The sequence below is a fragment of the Myotis daubentonii genome, chromosome 5 (assembly GCF_963259705.1).
Source record: "Myotis daubentonii chromosome 5, mMyoDau2.1, whole genome shotgun sequence".
NCBI classification, from domain to species: Eukaryota; Metazoa; Chordata; class Mammalia; order Chiroptera; family Vespertilionidae; genus Myotis; species Myotis daubentonii.
The window spans coordinates 23,059,317-23,080,874 of NC_081844.1; the positions used below are offsets into that span (position 1 = coordinate 23,059,317).

The following is a 21,558-nucleotide window of genomic DNA, read 5'->3' on the forward strand; positions in this document are numbered from 1 at the left end:
GAAAGCGCAGAACGCGTGATGTCCAAGGCCTTGATCACAGCGGTTCTCCTGTAATTAAGGCCTCACCTCACCAGCCCACTTCACAGATGAGGAAGTTGAGGCTCAGAAAAAGGGCGGTACGCGAAGCAATCCTATGCCTATCGATCGTCTCCTGGATTCTGGGTGCCATAAACACATTATTTCGGGGCATCCTGCAAGAATAGCTCAGGCTTTGGAATCAGATTTACTGAGTTTGAATCCTAGCCCAACCACATGGTCTTGGCAAGTTACTTAAACTCTCTGGACCTCACTTTCCTTCCATGTTAAATAAGAGTCCTAGCTCCCAAGATAGAGCAAAGATTACAAGACAACACCCCGAAAGTATGCAAGGAAGTCTCTTTCACGTAACCCTCAACAAGAAAGGAGGACAGGGTAGTGGTCCAGGCTGTCTGGGCTCCCAGTCCCAGCTCCCTTTGCTACTGGTTCTTAACCCCTCTCTGTGCTTATGTCTCCCCCATTTGCAAAATGGGCAGAACTTTTCAAGGTTCATTATTGGTTTGTGATGAGCATGAAACAAGTGAGTGCAGATAAAATGCTTATAACGTCATCTGACTTAGTGTGTTTTATTGTGGCTTCTGGACCTTGGGCTTGAAGCCTGACACCCGCCATCACTTCCTTTAGCCTTTTTCTTTATCTCTCTGTGCCTCCCTTTTCTATAAAGTGTGTGTGTGTGAAATAATTCCTACGTAAGAATGTTACTGGGACCTTTCACTTGTGCTCTCTTCAGCAGCATATATACTAAAATTGGAATGAGATCATTCACAGAAAGACCCTAAAACAGTGCCTGGCACAATGAACAGCAGACACTGTTATTATTTGCGTTTGACAGGAAACTAAAGTTCTGAGAGGCAGAGCGACTTGCCCCAGGTTGCGGGACTAGAAGGTGACAGGGTCGGGATTCGAACTCTAAAGCACAGACGAGGTCCTGGAGGCGGAGACCGGAAGGGGCGCCTTCGGTGCTCGGCTGCCCTCGCCTAGGGGGCGGGGCGGGGCGGGGCGGGGGCGGGGCCTAGGCGGCTCCTCCCCAGCCCGGCTGCGGCGGCGGGGCTTGCGCTGGTTCGGCGCTCGGCTGGGGCGGCCTGGCCCACAATGAATGGCCGCCGCGGCTGCCGCTGCTGCTGAGGCGGAGGCCGCGGAGGCCGCGGAGGCGGAGGCCGAGGCCCCGGCGCAGGGGGGTGCGCCCCGGGCCCAGGTCCGGCCCCAGCTGCCGCTGCGGAGCCCGCCAGGAGCCCCCGGAGCGCGGCCACGGCGCAGGTGAGGCGACCCGCTCCAGGCCTGGTTCCGGCCTCCTCTCGCCGGGGCGGCCCGAGGGCATCCGAGGTCCGGCTCCGGCCCGAACGGGGAGGGCTCGGGGCGGCCTCCTCAGAGAGAGGAGGAACCGGGCCCGCAGCCTGCACTTCAGGCTGGGCCGGCGAGTGCGGGGTGACCTGGCCCCCGCCCGCGGCCTGGAGTGTCCAGCCCCAGGCCGGGCCGTGGGGCTTGGGGGACGGCGGGATTGGGCCCAGACCTCCGCCCCTCCTTCCCGGCGGGGGATGGGGAGCCCGGCCGGGCCGGGCCGGGCAGGTGCGGGGGGAGGGGCGGCGGGGAAGTTGCAGGGCCCGAGGGATGAAGTGAGAAGGCTCCCGGGAGCCCGGAGGGGGAGGGGAAGAGGAGTCGGGCTCGGGGGCCGGCCGAGTGCGGGGAGGAGGGGCGGGCGGCGCCGCCGGAGGGAAATGGCCCGGAGGGGGTCGGGGCGTGGCCGGGCGGGCAGGTACGGTCGCGGGCGGAGGTGGGTGGGTCAGGTTACAGGCTCGGGGGTGGCCGAGGAGAAGCCCAGGAAGTGGGGCTGGTGGGCGTGGGCGGGGCGAGTTCGGAATGGGGGTTGGGGGTGGGGGGTTGCGGGGAGCCGGCGGGTCGCAGAGCCCCGAGGTGCTGGCGGAGTCACCTGGGGTGAGGGCTGGAGAGATGTTGCGGGGGAGAGGCCAGGTCCCGGGGAGATCGGGTAAGTTGGGGGACTCCTGGAGGAGTTGGGGAGTCGGGGAAGAGGCGGAGCTTTGGGGCTAGGCTAGTGGGGATGTGGAGGCAGGTCCGAGAACTAGTGCTGACCGAGAGGCACGTGCCAAGATGTACCCCCTTTCCCGGCCAGAAGTTAGCTCTGGGCCAAATGGGGGGGACTCTTCCCCCCCCACACACACACACCTCACTCCCATCCGGCTCTGGGTCCCCGACCTACCCTGGGGCAAGCCTCTGCCAGGTGGGTGTTGGTGTGGGCAGCTTGGGAACACCTAGCTCGGGCATCTTGTTTACCATGGGGGTGGCCCTTGCACACCCCCACCCCCTGTACCTGCAGGGAGGCGGCCTCGGTGCCCTTACCTGAGCATCTAAGGTTCCTAGAATCTCTCCCCGCCCGATTGTGACCGGAGCCCTGAGGCTCAAACCTGGAGGCTGGGCCCCCAACCACCATCTTAGACGGTGGCTTCCCGGGCACTAGCTCCCTGAAGGTGAACTGGGAGGTGAGTGTATAAAGTTTTGTTCATTGTGTCTTGGAGGTTTATGAGGGGGTAACGGGCAGGTCCCGTCACCAAGAAGGGGATCAAGTCAGGCACCCTAGCCCAGGCCCTTGGGGTTACTGACCCCCGGGGCTCTGCTTCTAGGGTGATGTCCGGACCAGGCCCCTGCTGGTCACATGAGCTCATTCATTGCTCACCACCAACCAGGTCAGCTTAGGCCTTGGGGTGGCTTATCCCAGGTCATGTGACTAGAGCCCAAACCCATAATCCCCCAAGCTGGCCTTTGAGGGTCATGACTGGAGGAGCTCCCCAGTCTTCCAGATTCCTCCTCAAAAATTCTTTCTTCTTGCCATCCCAGGGGATGGGTCAGTACCCTTTCGTACAGTTTTCATGGTGTCCCTGGGGGCTGGGAAAGTGAAAGCTTTCTCAGACACGAGTCTTTCTCATCCCCCATGCCCCATGCGGGAGCCAAGAGGTTAGAGGTGATGGAGCTGTGGACTGCCAGGGGGAGGCGGTTATGAGGACGGGGCTGGGCTGTGGAGCTGAATTTTGCTTTGCTTTCCTGGTTTGTCTTTTTCCCCACGTTGGTCCCGGGTCAGAACACCCCAGCTTTTGTTCCTTTTCTTGGCGCTAATTGCAAAGCTGTTACCGGTGTGTCCCGAGAACACTGACTTGGGAGCCTCGCACCTGGAGCAGAAGCGACCGACTGCTGGGGCGATTGGTATCAGCCAGATCTGGGTTTAATGATGGGTTGTCACCCTCATTCCTTCCCTTCCCCCAGTATCCCCATCATTCCTAGAACGGCCTTCTATTTGGGCCCTGGCCTCCTCCCATCTTGTGGCTCGCCTCCTGGTTCTGGGAGGGGTAGCGCCTGGGCCAGCAGCCCCACGTAAAGAGGCCTTTCCCCTGCCTGGTTGGGCTGAGGCTGGGGCCTCCCGGGCCTTGGCAGGGCTCTGGCCTGGCTACTGAGGACAGGGGTGGTTACCTTGACTCACAGCTGGAACAGGGGCAGAGATTGGGTCTCAGGTGGCCTTGGTGTGTGGGTGGCAGAGAAGTGGGTGGTGGGTTTATGCCTGCACCTGGAGCTGTAGAAGGCACATTTAATAACTAACTGCTTTTCTGTGAGGACTTAGGGTGCACAGACCTAGGGCGCCAGAGGAGGCCATGATCTGGGGTAGGGTGGTGGACGGCGGCCATGGGGCAGTTTTATCTCACTAGGATGCCAACCCCCTGTGAGGAACTAGGGGAGCAGCCCTGAGTAGCAGATCCTAGAGCCTCTCTCAGCAACTTTTATTCTAGTGAAGGTGACCCAACAAACAAATGACCAAGAGCATTCCTGCTATCCCTGCATTCATGAACGTAGTGAGACAAGGGGAAATGAGTGAGTGCTGTGGGGCTTTAGATAGGATGGTCAGGGAAGACTTTGGGGAGATCTGAACCTTGAATAATAAGAAATAAATCAGCCCGGGGGGTGGGGGCGGGGAGTTGGCTGGGGCAAGGAGGGGCAAATGTTCTAGGCAGACGGACAGCCCAGTGAGAGTCTTCATTAAGCATGTGCCAGGCTCCTGCCAAGTGCTCTGAATGTCTTCATGAGGAAGGAGCAAGGAGTGACCCTAATGTACAGATAGACCCTTAGTCCCATTTACAGAAAGGAAGCACCCAGCCTCGGGGTCTTCTGGGTCTCCCCGTCACACCAGATGCAAGTCCAGACCCCCTTGGCCTGCATTCCGGGCCTTGGCCAGGGCCAGGCACTGGACAGCCCCAGTAGGTTCTTGAGCAAGGCTGTGAGAAGATGAGAGCTTTGATTGGCTTTGCTGGGCTCACTGTTGGGGTCAACAGGGAGGATTGGGGTTTGGTGTGGTGAGGTCTGCCTGGGAATTCATCAGTGCCGTTGCCAAAGCTCCTGATGGAGAAGGTGGCATGCCAGCTGAAGTGGGGATTACTACATTTGAGATTATGGTGAGCTGCCCGGTCTTGAAATCATGGAGGTGAACTGGGTAAAGGATTGTGGGGCTTTCCAGGAGCCTCTGTTGGGTCCTCTGTCATCCTCATTACCCCTGACCACTTTCCTGGGTGCCCAGCTGAGCACTTTTGCACATTTTGAGTTTTCTCATGCCTACCATGGGCAAGCAGACCCACCTTCCTGCCTCTGATCCTGGGTCCCCTCTCCTGAGAATGGCATCCCCTGTCCCGCCCCCCCCCCCCAGCCCTTTGAACCACAGAGGCCATGAGGTGGAACTGGGCAGGTGGCTGTCCTGTGTCCAGTGCCTGGTTGTGGTCATTGTCCCTTCTCCCCTGCTGCCTCCTCGGTGAAGGTCTCAGCGTCCTCAGAGACCCAAGGGTGTCTGTGAGGACCATGACTCTGTCATGACTGAAGTACAGGGAGGGTTAGGATGAACTAACATACTGTAGTGGAGAGAGTTAGCACTACCCTGCACCACCTGGCTTGGCCTTGAAACCCTTGGGCAAAAGTCTTGACCTCGGCGCCCTTTGTTTCCTCATCTGATAAAGTGGGAACAAGCAGGCATACCTATATCTCAGTGGTTCTCCACCAGGGGCAATTCTGCCCCCTCAGGGGATACTTGGGAAATACCTGATGACATTTTTTGTTGTCACAGCTGGTCTGGCAGTGCTACTAGCCTCTAGTGCAGTGGTTCTCAACCTTCCTAATGCCGCGACCCTTTAATACAGTTCCTCATGTTGTGGTGACCCCCAACCATAAAATTATTTTTGTTGCTACTTCATGACTGTAATTTTGCTACTGTTATGAATCGTCATGTAAATATCTGATATGCAGGATGTATTTTCATTGTTATAAATTGAACATAATGAAAGCATAGTGATTAATCACAAAAACAATATTTAACCATATATGTGTTTTCGGATGGTCTTTGGCGACCCCTGTGAAAGAGTCGTTCGACCCCAAAGGGGTCGCGACCCACAGGTGGAGAACCGCTGCTCTAGTGGTTGCAGAGGGTGCTGCTCAACATCATATAATGCACAGGGCAGCCCCACCATGGAACTGTTCTCAGGAGCTGCAGTGCTGGGCCAACTGGTGAGGGTTACATGAGAAGTTACTGTCTGAGTGCGATCAGGTGATGCTGTGATGGCACCAGGGGAGCTCCCTGTATGTACCGCCTATTATGAAATCACAAGGTTTGGGAGATGGTGAAAGGCATAAGATGTCTCTGTTACTGTCAGGGAGTGTATAGTCTGACAAGGGGTAGGTGGACGGACAGAAGGGGACACAGCTAATAACTGTGCCAACCCCAGCTGGCATTACTGGACACTGACTGCATGGTGGGCTATTTTGTTGGTTTAATCCTTGAAACAGCCTTGTAAGGTTGCTGCTGCTGCTATTGGCCCCTTTTATAGTTGGGAAGACTGATTGGGACAAGCACTAAGATAGATAAATGTTCCTGGAAGTGAAGAGAAAGGGAAGTGTAATGCTAAGCAGGAAGCTTTGTAAGGGATATTTGAGCCTAGTAAAATAATAATAAGACTCCATTCTTAGACCCTGCCAAGCCCTGTGTGGTGTCCAAGTGCATTTCAATAAGCCCCATCCCAGTAACCACCCGCCCTCAGCACCACCAGCCTCCTTTGTGTTGGAGCAATAACACCTCAGGGCTTTTGCATGGCCTCTGCTCTTCTGTCCTTTGGGTGTGACTATACCCGGGGAGTAGGCTGTAGCTCAGAAGGAGGGCTTGTGGTCAGAGTGGAAGGGGGGCTGGGCTGCTGCTAGGTTCTGGAGCTGCTGCAGGCGGAGGCTAGATTGCCCAGGGCTGTCAGGAGAAATAGGAAGTTGGAGAGGCTACAGGCTAAACTGCTGATCCCCGGAGGTGGCAGTGAAGGAAGGAAGAGTGGAGAAGAGCTGGGGAAACAGAACAGCACCCCACCTGGCCCTCAGAGGGCACCTGAGACCATGGATGGGGGGGTCCCCAGCTGGGCAGCAAATCCCATTTCTGCAGAGGACATGCCCAGCGAGGATAAAGAGCCTGGCTCTGGCCTTGGCTTGCCCTTGCTTCCCTTCCCCCACTCTGGCTTCTCTGAGCCCCAGTTTTCCTATCCCTGAAATCAGTCTAGTCACAGCGGCCTGCTGTGGGGAACAACAGGACCATGCAGAGGATGAGCCTAGCCAGCCGAGTCAAGAAGCCTCCTGATTCTCAGACAGGAGTCAGACTGCCTGGGTGTGATTCTGGCTCTTGATCTCCTAATCTTTAAATGACAGGAAGATTTGTTTCCTCCCCCAGAACTAGCGAGAGGAATAATTGAAGCACCCGCTCTGAGCCCTCTCTGGGTACTGGTGCACAGTAGGGACAAATGTGAATGCCAGCTACTATTGCAAATCCTATCCCCCACCATGAGTTTAGTGGCTGCTTTTCAGGGAAAAAGAAGTGAGTTAAATGTGCACAGATGCCAAACAGTAGGATCGATACAATTAGAGAGCACATTGTGCTTCCCTATCAAACATTTGCCTGAGCTGTCTAATTCGGCCCCTAAGAGGGTCCCAATGGCTCTGGGTTCATCCCTGGCTATGGCTGGATCTGGCCACCTCCTGCTGAGCTGGGTAAAGGATTATGGGGCTTTCCAGGAGCCTTAGTTCCTTCTTACACTTGGAGTTGGTTTCCCTTAATCGAGTCGCCCACGTATCAGTGGGCGACTCAGAGCTTCCCGGGTAAACCACAGATCAGTCCCCCCAGCCTCTGCTGGCTGGAGAACTCGGAGCTCCCTTCCCGAAGAGGTGGCAGCTCACACTCCCGAGAATCACCAGCCACACAAGTGGTTTCGTTTGAAGCCTAGTGCGCCCGAGGCTGTCCCGAATCATGGTTTTCATCCGGCAGCAGTGTGAGCAGTTGTTCACATTCACTTACATTGAGCCCAGCCTCAGAGACCCCTTTTGAGTGCCACTCCTGTTTTAGTTTCATTGTTGTGAACTGGGAAAAGGGAACCAGGTTGGAATTAATGGGAATAATTATCCCATTTGTTTCTCAAATAACTATTGAACACCCACTGTGTGCCCAGCAGGTTCTAGGGGCAGAGGACAAAGCAGCCGGAAACAGGCCAACGCCCTGCCCCAGTGGAGCTGACACAAAACCAAGAACACATTTGCTAGATAGTGGGAAGTGTCAAGGAGGAAAAACCAAACAGAAAAAAACAACCGAAGGAATTGGGATTGGAACGTTGTCTGTCTTTGGAAATCTGAGGTTGGTGACTGTGAGGGTATAAAGAGCTGTGGCCATTTGGGACAGCCTTCTAGAAGGCTCAAAGGCAGGTTGGGCCCCAATATGCATTGTAGGGGCCCTGGTGGTGCTACTCCGGACCCAGATGGTGAGAACTGGTTTTGCAGGAGTCCAAGGTGAATCTAAGGGTCTTGGCCTGAGTGGGGAGCTTTCCAGTGAGAGCTACGGCCGGAGCAGGCTTGGGGGGATGGGAGCTCAGTTGCAGGCACATTGAGTTGGCATCTGAGGTATGTGCAAATCCAGCACCCCCGGGGGAGGCCCAGGCCAGGGGCTCCATGGCAGAGTTGTGGGTGAGTAGAGCTGTGTTTGAAGCCTATTTCAGGCAGCCATAACAAAATACCATAGATGGGGAGGCTTAAGCAGACACTTTCTCACAGCTCTGGGGACTGGAAGTCCAAGATGGCCACAAGGTCAGGTTCTGGTTGGGTTCTGGTGTGCTCACATGGCTTTCCTTTGTGTGTGTGCTTGAAAAGAAAAATATCTCTTATACGGACACCAGTCTTACTGAGTTAGGGCCCCACTTCTGTGACCTTTTAATTTTCTCCTACAGATTCTGACTCCAAGTATAGGCACGTGGGGGTTAGGGTGGGGGGACACCAGTTCTGCCCGTAGCAGAGGACTGAGCCTAGTGCCAACCTTCACTTTCTGGAAGAACCACATCTGCTTCTCCCTCAAGGCTCTGCGTGCCTTCCCTGTGCCTTGAGGGTAAGACCCCAGCCCACCACTGCCTCAGTAGATTGCCACTCCCTGCCCCCAGATCTCCGCTCTTCTGGGCAAGATAACAGTCCCCTGCATGCAGCACATTGACTGTGTGATTCTGCAGGAATGGCCGTGTCCCCCGCCACGCCAGGCTCCTGGACACTTCCTGGCCTGGGCAGGTGCTCGGCAAATGTTTGTTGAGTAACTTGTGGGAGCTCATAGCCTCACATCTCACTGGGAGACCTGCTCAAGTCTGGGACCAGGACTAGCAATGCTGGGAGGATTCTCGGCTCTTCATGTGGGGCTGAGAGCTGCCCCTCCCCTCCTTGGGGTCTAGAGTGTTGACCTCAGTGGGGAACTTTCCGGTGAGCTACGATCAGAGCAGGCTGGAGGGGACAGGAGCTCAGTTATAGGCACATTGAATTGGCATCTGAGTCATGTGCAAATGCAGCGCCCATGGGGAGGTCCAGGCCAGGGGTTCCATTGGCAGCATTGTAGGTGGGTAGATGGTGTTTCGCGTCTGTCTCAGCTCAGGCAGCCGTAACAAAATACCATAGATGAGGAGACTTAAACAACATAAACTTATTTTCTCGCAGATTTGGGGGCTGGAAGTCCAAGATGGCTGCACAGTCAGGTTCTAGTCGGTTCGCATGGCCTTTCCTCTGTGTGCTCGCTTGGGGAGAATATCCTTGGTGCTGTGTGTCCACCTCCGTCTCCACTATTTAACACATGCCAAGTTGTGAGGAGAGAGGAATAAAATATAGTTTTCTGCCCTTCGGGAGTTTATTGTCAAGCGGGATTTTGTGTTCTCAGAGGTGAGCATAGGAGCTTGGGGGTGGGGAGTATAGAGAGGAGGGTTTTCCTCTCTAGAACCCCCCAGAGTGGGGGTGGGGGAGCGGGTATAGCTGAGGTGGAGGAGGAAGATGTGGGCAATGGCAGGAGAAGGGCACTCCAGGCAGGATGCACAGCTTGGCCAGTGGAGGGAACATTGCAGTGGACTGAGGCCTGAGATGGGGTGGGGTGAGGGGCTCAGCTTGGCGGGGACAAAATTATTGGGTTGTTTGGAAACCATGACCCCTGGCTCCATCTCACCACTTTGCAGCCAGCAGGTGACCTGGGCCAGGCACCACCTGCTTTACACCTGTTTCTTCTCGGAGCTCATCATGGCTCCATGGCCCTTCCCTCACAGGGCCAGGTGAGTGAGGGACTTTTGAGCCCAGCAGACTGAATTGGGAAGGGAGCCCCGGGGTAGGTCTCTGGGGTCCCCTCTGGCCCCTCACTGATCTCAAACCCCTTTAACGCCTTCCCCCCACCGACCTGTTCCTTGCAAGGGCAACAAGGTCACACCAGATCTCTACAGCCCACAGACCTGCCAAGACTTGTGCACTGATTCGTTGAGCCACTTGCACTAATTGCCATGTTGTGCTCCCTCCCCCAATTGCTAATCTAAAGCTTGGAAGCTGTGGGTGCTGCACTCTGAGGTTGGGGTTCAGCCAGAATATTGGGAGATTCCACCCTGCATTTCTGTTGTCTGCACTCCTGTTGCTGAGCTGCACCAATTCCCAGGGAGGAGTCCGGGCCTAAAGTCTCGCTGCTTGGGCTGGTGCCAGGCTGAGATATGGTCCCCACCCATAAAGGGGGCAGTCCTATCACCTCAGAGGGGAGCCCTTTGAGACTGCTTGCAGTGGTGCCTGGCCCACCAGGTGCAGTTAGGGGGATCCCTCAGGATGGCCCCTGCAGCCCCAGAAGCATCCACAGCCGCATCCCTTCAGCCCTCCCTTCCCCTGCCTGTAATCCCCATCAGCAGCCCTGTCGCAAACGACTCATCTATTCTTGCCTCGGTGCTCTGTGTCTACTTCCCTCTCCATGTTTAACACATTTACAAATATTTATTGAGCCTCTGCCTCTGTTCTGATTTGCTGATCATGAACTAATTTGGTCAGAATGTCTGCCCTCATGGTTAGACAGTCTCCTTGGAGAAGGAACTATACATACAGCTCTTAAAACACTGTCCCCCGATTCCAGGGCATTGGAATTGTCCAGAGCCAATGACTGCTGCAGTGTGGAATGAGAGGACTCCTGTGCCCCCCCCCCACCCACCCAACCCCAAGGTTGTCATGGGGACTGGGGGTTCACAAAGAGAAGGCAGGGCCCATCTTGACCTCCCCTCCTTCCCTCCCCACAGCTGTTCACTCCTGAGTCTGACCATCCTCTCTCCTTCCCTGCCACCACCACCTCTGTATTTTGTTCTGTGTTCTGTGTTCTGGTCTCCATACCGCTGCTGGGAATTCTCCAGAGTTGGCCTGGGCCTTGGTCTCCTTTGCTCCGAGCTTCCCACTACTGTCTCAAAAGACATTCGTCCTCATTAGGCCAAGGTTCCTCCTGTCCCCCTTTGCTGTCCTCCAGCCACACTGGCCTCCTTCCTGCCCAAGACTGTTGTGGCTCTCTGTGCGTCATTCCCCTACCCCTTTGCCTTGCCACCAAGGGTGACTGCTAGGTAACATTCACCCCAACGGTAATTAAATCTCTCCCTATATCTCCCCACTAGACAGTGAACTAATTCCGTGAGAACCTTCCTTGCAGCCCACCAGGGTGGGTTAGATGCATGCACCCCCATTTTATAGGTGAAAAAACAGGCACAGAGAGGTGAGGAGCTGGCCTGAGGCCACACAGCTAAAGAGTAGTGTGTCCCGCATCACAGTGAGCCACGCTGACCCCACGGGCAGGGCCGGGGCGAGAGGTCACCGTGGGGGCACTGTGGGGACGGCAGGGCTCCGACCAGAAGAGAAAGCTTCGCCCACTGGTCTTTCCGTGATGTTCACACTGGGCAGCGCCGCGGCTGGGACAGCGAAAGAGCCGGTGACTTTGGCCAGGAAGTCACTAGACGCCGGGGAGTCCAGCTCGGGCCAGATCAGCGCTGGCCTCGCAGGCTATGGACTGGCTCCTGCCCCCTCACTTCGGAAGCTTTCACTAACCACGAACTCCAGGAAAAGCTGTGAAAGGTGGTTGGTCACAAGCTGGGTTCCTAGTTAAGGTTCGCGTGTGTGGTTTATTTTTACTCGGAAACGTTTCCCACCGACCTGAGGCCACCACCTCGTTACACTTTTATAATCAGTGGCCTCTCCAGGGGAGGCGCGCAAATCCTCGGACGCGGCTGTACCGTTTGAGTTTGGGGAGAAGGCGTTTTGCATTTTTATGGTGAAAAAAAAGAGTAGTGTGGTTGGCATCAGAACCCAAGTCTGGGGCCTCTGACTTCGTGGCTTGCCTGTCCTGCCTTGGTCCAACCTCTTGGAAGGCTTGAGCCTTCCATGCTGGGGGTCTGAAGCACCTTTCCAGGGGCCAGGGGGCCACTCTCTCCCTTGGTCACTTGAGCCCCAGTACTCAGAGCAGTTTCTGTTTGGCAGCCTGAGAAAGGGGGTTGGGGCTCATCTGAATGGGGCTCTCCTTTACCTCCATTTGGTGCCTTGGTTTTCCCTACCTCCTCACACAGGGCCAGCTACTGGCCCATCCAGCACTGTTTGAGCTCAGGAAAGGTGCGTTTCTTTCTAATGGGATTTCCTGTCTGTGCCTCCCTCCTCTGGTTGCCCTAAGTGATTTTTTGTGACAATGAGAAGGAGGGCACAGCCTAGGGAAATCACAGATTGCAGTGCCCAGGCAGACCTGGTTTGAATCTTGTCCCTACCACTTACTCACCAATGACTTCGGAACAGTCCTGAACTGCCACATGACCTCCAAGCTGAGTATTGGGAGTATGAAATCCTCTCCAGAGGTTTACTAACAGGATTCGGGGAGCTCATGCAGGCAGGTCCCCTGCATCTCCCTCCGGTTCTGCCAGATGAAGCAACTCAGTGAGTTCAGATTGAGTTTACAGAACCACTTTGGCCTTATCAGCATCTGTTTACAAATAGAGAAGTAGAGGTTGGGAGCTCCTGATCCCAGGAGTGAGTCAGTTCTGGAACCAGTACTCAACCTGGCCCCGAAGTGTACCTCTGAGCCCATGGGTTTGTGGCTGCTTTTATTCTCTAGGCAGCCTTTTCAGAGTGAACTCAGTGTTAAAAGACAGAGCCCAAGTCTCCACTGTGTCCCAGTGCTCAACCCAGGGAGGCAGGTCAGAATGGACTTGCTATAAGGAATGGTAGCTGTGAAAGCTAACTGGGGAATGAGGGAACACTAGCTGGGGGCTCTTGTTAGTTCCTGCCCCAGGGCCTTTGCCGAACTCCTTTTTTGTCATTTCTCTTCATCCTTCTCACCTGCCTCTGTGCTCAGGGCCTCTCTTCTTTTCCCTAGCCTGCTTATTCAGGACCACTGTAGAATTGCAGGGGATACTCTTACACCTGGAGGCACTTTTAAAGCCACATCATCCCTTCAGTGACCTTTTATGATTGCCCCTAGAACAGGGGTGGGAACATCCAGCCAGGCCAGGTAAGACCCACGAAATCATTTGGTCTGGCCCTGCCAAGGCATTAGGGTTGAGTTAATTAAATGTTTGACCAAATATAGTGGGCTAATTTTTAAGTGGATAATTTTGTGTGGTCCGAGATTGATGTTCCATAAATATCCAAGTGGCTCTTGGCAGGAAAAAAGGTCTCCACACCTGCCCTAGAGTATGGGACACGCCCCTCCCATGTGGCCAGTTCTCCTGGGTTGGAATATGCACGGAAGGAATAGGCTCTGGCTCAGAAGTGCACACTTTTTAGAGGTCCCTGGCCCCCAACCCCCATGGTCTCCCCACTCACTGATCAGGATAGGGGTTGAACTTCCATGAGCAAGATCACAGGCCGATCCTTAAATTTGCATTTCTTTTCTACCCCAACACTTTAGGGTTAATTTGCATAAATTAAATGTGGGGTATGATTTTACACATTTTTTAAAAATTTTTTTTATTGATTTCAGAGAGGAGGGGGAGATAGAAACATTAATGATGAGAGAATCATTGACTGGCTGCCTCCTGCACACCCCCTACTAGGGATGGAACCCACAACCCAGGCATGTGCCCTTGGCTGGAATCGAACCTGGGACCCTTCAGTCTGAAGGCAGACACTCTGTTCACTGAGCCAAACTGGCTAGGGCTGATTTTATTTAAAAATATTGTTTAGTTTTGCAAATAGGCAATACATTCACCAGGTTAAAAATTCAAAAGACCCGTAGAATGTACCTGGCACGTCTCATCCCCAGTTCTGCCCAGAATATGGTGTCAGTTTTATAGAGGTGCACATACCATGTAGTTTACCCATTTAAAGTGTGCAATTCTGTGCTTTTTAGTATAGTCACAAAGTTATGCATCCATCATAATTTTAGAACATTTTTCTTTTCTTTTTTTTTCTTTTTTTTTTTTTAAATATATTTTATTGATTTTTTACAGAGAGGAAGGGAGAGGGATAGAGAGTTAGAAACATCGATGAGAGAGAAACATCGATCAGCTGCCTCCTGCACATCTCCCACCGGGGATGTGCCCGCAACCCAGGTACATGCCCTTGACCGGAATCGAACCCGGGACCCTTCAGTCCATAGGCCGACGCTCTATCCACTGAGCCAAACCGGCTTCGGCAGAACATTTTTCATGAGGTCAAGAGGAAGCCCTGTAAATTGGGTTCTTGGACTCAAATAATTACACTTGGGGTATAGAGATTGGGCTTCCCCACACCAACGAAAAAATTCTCAGACACCAAAAAAGTGTCCGAGAATTCAATTCTGTTCTTCTTCTTCTTCTTCTTTTTTTTTTTTTTCAATTCTATTCTGACATTACCTGGAAATTGCTTCAGAGTCCACAGGCTCAGTTCTACAAGACTGCCCCACCAACACACTTCTGACACCAGTCCCAAGCCAGGGTTACCATGCTTCTGCTGACTAGCCACAGAAACTTCTCTTTTTGCTCAACTAATTTCTTAGAGCTGCTCATAGAACTCAGAGAAACATGTCACTTAACTAGATCACTGGTTTGTTGTAAAAGGCTATACCTCAGGAACAGCCAGATGGAAGAGCTGCATAGGGCCAGGTAAGTGGGAAGAGATCCCATGCTTCCAGGCCCTCTCCTGACAAGCCACTCCAGATCTCCATAAATAGACTGACCAATGGCATCACTGGCTGCTGGTGATGGGGTCCATTCTCTCCCCTCCCCAGAGGTGGGGGGACTGGAAGTCCCACCCCTCTAATCACATGTGTGGGGCCTTTAGCGACCAGCTTCCATGAAGGTGCTTCCAAAAGTCCCCTCCTTAACATAACAAAAGGCCACTCAGCACTTAGGAAGTTCCAAGTGTTGCTAGAGCTGTGCGTCAGGAATTATGGACGAAGACCCAGTGTATGAGATAGATATTTTGATCATCCTTTTTTCGGGCTTCTTGAATTTAGCATAATGTTTTTAGTTTCTTATAAGTCAGTGGTCCGTGGACCACCAGCTGGCGACTGCTGGTCTAAGTTATGGCATGTACTGATTCTTTTCTTTTTATGGCTGAATAATATTCCACTGTATGGATGTACCACCTTTTGTTTATCCATTCATCACTTAATGGACATTTGGATTGTTTGCCCCTTTGGGCAATTGTGGATTGTGCTGCTGTGAATATTCACAGTTTTCTCTGTGGATATATGTTTTCACTTCTCTTGTGTATAATTGTGAGGAATGGAATTCCTGGGCCATATGGCACCTACATGCTTAACCCATTTGAGGACCTGCCAAGCGGTTTTCCACGGCAGCTGCACAACTTTGCATCTCCACCAGCAGTAGAGGAGGATTCCAACTTCTCATCCTTGACAGCACATGTCTTTTTTCTTCTACCCGACCTAGTGGGTATGAAATAGTGTCTTGTTGTGGTTTGGATTTGAATTTCCCTGATGACTAGTGGTATTCCTACGCAGTTTCAGGGGTTCTTGTCATTTAGTCATTCAACAAATAGTGGTGGAGTGTCATGTGCTCAGCACTGGGGAAAATGGGGTGACTCTACCCTCTGGGAGTTTCCATGCCAGTGCCCTTCAGAGTTACCCTACGCATGGATGCCTTATGCTCACTGTATTAACTCATTTTCTATTTAAGCACCTGTGTGTAAGTTTGCCTTTCCCCCTTGTCTGCAAGAAACACCGTGTAGCCACCCTGTCCTGTAGCCGATATGGCTGATTTGACAGTCTGTCCTAAAGGAATAGAAGGAGTGGATCCTGTGATTCTTTTATTTATTTACTAAATATATTGTTTATTGATTTCAGTGAGGGAGTGGGATAGAAACATCAATGATGAGAGAAAAATCATTGATTGGCTGTCTCCTGCATGCCCCCTACTGAGGATTGAGCCTGGAACCTGGCATGTGACCTCCTGGTTCATAGGTTAATGCACAACCCCTGAGCACACCAGCCAGGCAACTGCAGTTCTTAAGGCCCCAGCAAACCCACCGTCTGGATGCCACTGAGAACAGGCCTGAGCATGCCACCTGACCCATCTCTCTGTCTTCCCCTGTCCCCTGCACAGCTGCCACCATGGCCCAGACCCTGCAGATGGAGATCCCGAACTTCGGCAACAGCATTCTGGAGTGCCTGAATGAGCAGCGGCTTCAGGGCCTGTACTGTGATGTGTCAGTGGTGGTCAAAGGCCATGCCTTCAAGGCCCACCGGGCCGTACTGGCTGCTAGCAGCTCCTACTTCCGGGACCTGTTCAACAGCAGCCGGAGTGCTGTGGTAGAGCTGCCGGCGGCTGTGCAGCCCCAGTCCTTCCAACAAATCCTCAGCTTCTGCTACACGGGCCGGCTGAGCATGAATATGGGGGACCAGTTCTTGCTTATGTACACGGCTGGCTTCCTGCAGATCCAGGAGATCATGGAGAAGGGCACTGAGTTCTTCCTCAAGGTGAGCTCTCCCAGCTGCGACTCCCAGGGCCTACATGCCGAGGAGGCTCCATCTTCCGAGCCCCAGAGCCCTGTGGCTCAGACATCGAGCTGGACGGCCTGCAGCACCCCGTTGCCCCTGGTGTCCCGTGTCAAGACAGAGCAGCAGGAGTCGGACTCTGTGCAGTGCACGCCTGTGGCCAAGAGGCTGTGGGACAGCAGCCAGAAGGAGGCCGGGGTTGGCGGCAGCAGTGGTGGCAATGGTAGCCGAAAAATGGCCAGGTTCTCCACATTGGACCTGGCCGCCAACCGGCCACCTCAGCAGGCCTTGGCTGCTGCGGCGGCGGCAGCAGCAGGGGGCGTGGTGAGCGGGCCCAGCATGTCCGAGCGGACCAGCCCTGGTACCTCGAGCGCCTATACTAGTGACAGCCCAGGCTCCTATCACAATGAGGAGGACGAGGAGGAGGATGCGGGCGAAGAGGGCACAGACGAGCAATACCGGCAGATCTGCAACATGTACACCATGTATAGCATGATGAATGTTGGCCAAAGTGGTGAGGCGCCCACTCCTCCTCTCCCCCACCCCCCCCATCACCACCCCTACCCATGACCCCCATTCCCAACACATACCACTCTCTCCCCCCACAGCTGAGAAGGTGGAGGCCCTCCCTGAGCAGGTGACCCCTGAATCCCGGAATCGCATCCGGGTGCGGCAAGACTTGGCGTCTCTCCCAGCCGAGCTCATCAACCAGATCGGTAACCGCTGCCACCCCAAGCTCTATGATGAGGGCGACCCCTCTGAGAAGCTAGAGCTGGTGACAGGTAGGCTGGCCTTACTTGTTCCCCAAATCCCCCTCTCTCCCACCCTTGGCCTCAATGCCCTCTGGGCTGCTGGCCTGTAGCATAGCCGCTGGCTTTGTCCTAGGGTAGCTGACACCCCTCTGTGTTGATACACATCAAAGATTGGCCTCTAGGGTTTTGCCCTGGAGGCAGACGTAAGCATTAGGGGACATCATGGCCATAGGCAGTGGATGAGTGGCTTCTTAGGGTGATCTGAGGGTTAACTACTGAATGGTTAAGAATTTGGCACAGAATCAGTGTGCCTGGGTGCAAACCTCTGCTGCCTGCTCTTTCTAACTCGTAGCTGGTTGTGCTGGCAAAAGCTACACATGTACTAGGTGGGCCTGGCACATTGTAGGTGCCCCGTGGGCAGCGGTACCACAATCTGTCCTTTTCTGAGCACTGATGAGGCTGCCCTGGGGTGAGTTGTCGGAGAGGGTCTCTGGAGCTCCGAGAAGTGGGCCTGGCCACATGGGGAATGTGGCAGTTTAGGGCCTGACCACCCTCCGTCTCCTCCTTCTAGGCACCAATGTGTATATCACAAGGGCACAGCTCATGAACTGCCATGTCAGTGCAGGCACCCGGCACAAGGTCCTGCTGCGGCGCCTCCTGGCCTCCTTCTTTGACCGGTGAGGCCCTTTCCAAAGCCCGGGGAGTAGGGAGCGGCCCCATGCCCCCCACCACCCAGGGGATCTGATTCCTCCCCCATGACCTCCCCCCAGGAACACACTGGCTAACAGCTGTGGCACTGGCATCCGCTCTTCCACCAACGACCCCAGACGCAAACCGCTGGACAGCCGCGTCCTCCATGCCGTCAAGTGTGAGTGTCTGGCTTTCTGGAGGCGGGTTGGGGTAGGCCCTGGGGTGAGCAGATGGTCCTTTTCTCTGGTGTTGGCCTTGATAGGTGGGTATGGTTTGTTAAGGATCTGAGGTTCAACTGAGGCTTGTTGGGAGGAGGGCTGTGTTGCTTAGAGATTTCTTCGGGGGGGACGGGGCGGGGGGGACAGGGCACTGAAGGGAAGCCTGTGTCCGATGGGAGGGTAGGGAGGATCTTCAAACTCAAGGTAGTTATGAAGCAGCCAAGTCCCAGCCAGTTGTCGGGAGAGAACTCTTTAAGTTTGCAGGTGGAAGGAGTCTCCTAATTCCTAAATTCTGCAAATAATCCACATTTTTCAAGACTACTGGGCCACCTTGTCAAACCCACATATGTCCTACATGTGGCAGAGTTTAGTGAAGCATGGAGCCAGCTAATGTGATCTAGCATGTTCTCTGCAATACCTCTGTTCTCTCACCTCCAAGAGGGGTTCCACCGTGTCCTGGGGGTGGGGGTGGGGGTGGAGAGAGTCGGGACAGGCATGGCCAAGGGCCTTTTGGCAGTGTGGGAGGCAGGGCCACCTAGGCCTGAGCTGTCCACTCTCCCCGCACAGACTACTGCCAGAACTTTGCTCCGAACTTCAAAGAGAGCGAAATGAATGCCATTGCGGCCGACATGTGCACCAATGCCCGCCGCGTCGTGCGGAAGAGCTGGATTCCCAAGGGGAAGCCGCCTGAGGGTGATACCTACACCACCTTCATCAGTGACACGGGCAAGCTGGAGCCGGACATGATGGGCGTGGAGCACAGCTTTGAAACAGCCAGCCATGACGGCGAGGCTGGCCCCTCAGCCGAGGCCCTCCAGTAACCCCCACCAAGCCCTCCATGAGGCCGTCACACTCCCCCTCCTGTCACCCACCCACCCACCCACCACCTTGGTCACGAGCTACTGTCTGTCCCTCCCCAGGACCCGCAGGGTGTGCTGCATGCTCCAGCCCCTCGGCCTCCCGTCCCACCCCTGACCCCAATCCGAGTGGGCTGGGAGAGGGTGGCCGTGGTGCGAGCTCTGCGTGGCCTTCTCTCTCGCACACAGTCAGGGAGCACTCGCTCCCCCCTCTCCTAACCCCTAGCAATTGTTTTCCCATTCCACTCAACCAGGCCAGGCAGGGGGGGGGGCAGTCTAGGGGCAGTCCTCTGCTCCACCCTTCACTGCAGCCCCATGGGACTTGCAGGGGCCCCGGGGTGCTCAGGACCCTCCTGCCACCACCTCCCAGTGCTTCCATGTTTCCAAAAGCGCCTTCCTGTCTCCTTCGTCTGTCCCTGCATCTGGGGCTGGGGTAGGCGAGGCTGTGGGGACTGCTCTTGTGACGGCTGAGGAAACCTGAGGCTCAGAAATTACACGACTGACCTAAACCGACCTAAGGTGGCAGGCGGTGGTGCACCCAGCACCCTTCTCTCTCCCCCACCCTGTACTCAGCCTCTCTCGCTCCATCAGGCCCCTCAGACCTGAGTGAGGGGTACAGACCCAGAGTTTCTGAGGATAGGAGGAGAGGTTTTGGAGGCCCACAGGTGCGTGTGCGTGTGAATGTGGAGAAGTTTTGCTTTAAAATAAATGAAGATGAGAAAGGCAGTGGAACCAGGGGAGCATGCTGGCGGGCTGCTGCCCTTCCCTCCCTCCCCACCCCATCCCACGGCAGGGCTCCCAGCTCCCATCCCCTGTACATACTTTTTAAAACATTTTTTTAGCTAATGAAATATTGAAGTATAAGATTCCTTTTATTTTTCAAACCAATGGGACTGTATCTGATGGCCCCTTTGGTCCCTGGGGGCCATGGAAAGTAGGATGGGGTGAGGGGTGCAGGAGTAGGCTGAATGTGTGCGTGCATGTAGAGTATGGGTGCACGTTTCCAAGGTGGGACCCCAGGCCCAGCCATCGCCTGGGCTACATTTGAAGGATATCCCTGGTCTTGGCCTGTTGGCAGAGCCCAGCTCCTGGGGACAGGGCAGGACCCACTGCAGTTGTTAGCAGTTGTTTGCTGAATTGTCTCTAACCATTCCTCTCTTTGTAGCCTCATCCAGTGTGAGTGATTTTTTTTTTTTTTTTTGAGTTTTACATGTGAACCAGAGGGTTCTTTTTTCTTTTTCTTTTTTGCTCCCCATCCCCCTGTGCTGCTGGGTGTCATTTGACATTTTTTGTCTAGCCTTTTTCTCCCCTTTCGCCTCACCTCTCTTCTCACTTCTGGTCTCCTCCCAAGTCTGACAGCTCATGGCTTCCAGAGGCAGGAGCTTGCTAGAGGTGGGTGGGGCTATCCCAATGGACCCTTGGAATCTGACTTGGAGGCCCCATCCCCCACCCTGTAGCCCCTACCAGCCTGTGGGAAGGGGGTCCCTCCAGCATCTGTTTGTGGAGTTGGAGGTGTCCGGTCTGGCTGTGATCCTGGCACTCCTCTTTCTGGCCCGAGTGTGTGTGTGTGGGGTGGAGGCAAGTGTATGAGGGGGGAGTTGACACCCCCAGCTAAAGCACAAGCACCTTAGTCGCACCTCCCCTGCCCCTCATCCTGGCCTTGACACTCTACCCCAGCGTCATCCCAAAGCACAATATCCCGGTCACTTGGTGGGCTCCTGGGGCCACAGAGGGGTGGGCTGGGGTTCCAGCCAGCCCCCAAAGGAAGCAGGAGTCCCCGGGTACTCCCCCTTCCAGGCCTTAGCTGGGGGCCAGCTCCTGGGACTGGTGTCCTCTCCCTCCCCACCCTTTTTCTGGGCAGATCCCTGCCTAGTCCCCCTCCCTGTCTTGTCTTCAGGCAGGGCTTGCCCCTGTCCTTTCTCCGTACCCTTGCAGCACTGGGTTGGGTGGCAGAACCCCTTGTTTCAGGGACCCCAGGAGGTGCCCCTGGCTCCAGGGGACTGTGTGTGGGTGGTGGGGGAGGGGGGGCTGAGGGGCAGGGGGTGGAATTCCTCACCAGGAGAGCCAAAGACAGGGTTGTGCCTTACCCCAGGAGCCACCCCTGTGCCCATCCACCCTGCCCTTTCAGGTGGCCTGCTGCTTTTCCTCCCCTCCTGACCCCCCCGCCCCCAGCCCTGCTCTGAGCTGCATGGTTCCCACCCCCACCTGGACAGCCAGGAAGGAGCATGAATGGAGAATCACCAACGCAAAAAAGACTGGAGGCCTCTGGCCACCCCTGTTCCCATAGGACAGGCCAGCTGCTGTGTCCACGTGGAGTGCCAACACCTGCCCTTCTCCGGGCTGAGCCCCCCACCCCCACCCCAGCCTGTAAGTGAGATTGCACATTAACTACTGTAAGGAGAGGAGCGCACTGGGAAATGTGAACATGAGAACATCAGTAACACTGATGAGAATAAACTAAACGCCTTTGTAACAGCCCTGCCGCATGCTACTCACTGGGGGGCAGAGGGGTTGTGGCTGGAAGAGATGCCGCACACTGGGTTCTCATTCTGCAGAGCAACACCCCCACTGCTCAGGACTCACACTGACAAATGTAGCAGGGTCCAGCTCAGGGTGCACTTGGGAGTGGCCATGCCAAATGTCACATGACAACATCCATCATGTGAGGGGGGCGGGGCAGCATGTTCTTTTCCAATGGTAGCAGGTACAGACCCAGACCACCAATG

General features: G+C 54.8%; 1 protein-coding gene across 1 annotated transcript; it reads left to right on the forward strand.

Annotated features, from left to right (window-relative positions):
- The first annotated feature begins 1,074 nt into the window (after positions 1-1,074).
- Positions 1,075-21,307, forward strand: NACC1 (nucleus accumbens associated 1). The gene is made up of 6 exons (XM_059696558.1): positions 1,075-1,293; positions 15,924-16,829; positions 16,924-17,097; positions 17,639-17,744; positions 17,838-17,935; positions 18,543-21,307. The coding sequence occupies exons 2-6, from the start codon at positions 15,932-15,934 to the stop codon at positions 18,794-18,796; spliced, it is 1,530 nt and encodes a 509-aa protein (XP_059552541.1). The 5' UTR covers positions 1,075-1,293; positions 15,924-15,931; the 3' UTR covers positions 18,797-21,307.
- Positions 21,308-21,558: the final 251 nt, after the last annotated feature.

Excerpts from the sequence above, each read along its gene's own strand:
- NACC1 (XM_059696558.1), top strand. The coding sequence starts at position 15,932 with ATGGCCCAGACCCTGCAGATGGAGATCCCGAACTTCGGCAACAGCATT. Across the intron at positions 16,830-16,923 it reads GATGAATGTTGGCCAAAGTG|CTGAGAAGGTGGAGGCCCTC; the intron begins GTGAGGCGCCCA and ends CTCCCCCCACAG. Across the intron at positions 17,745-17,837 it reads CTGGCCTCCTTCTTTGACCG|GAACACACTGGCTAACAGCT; the intron begins GTGAGGCCCTTT and ends ACCTCCCCCCAG.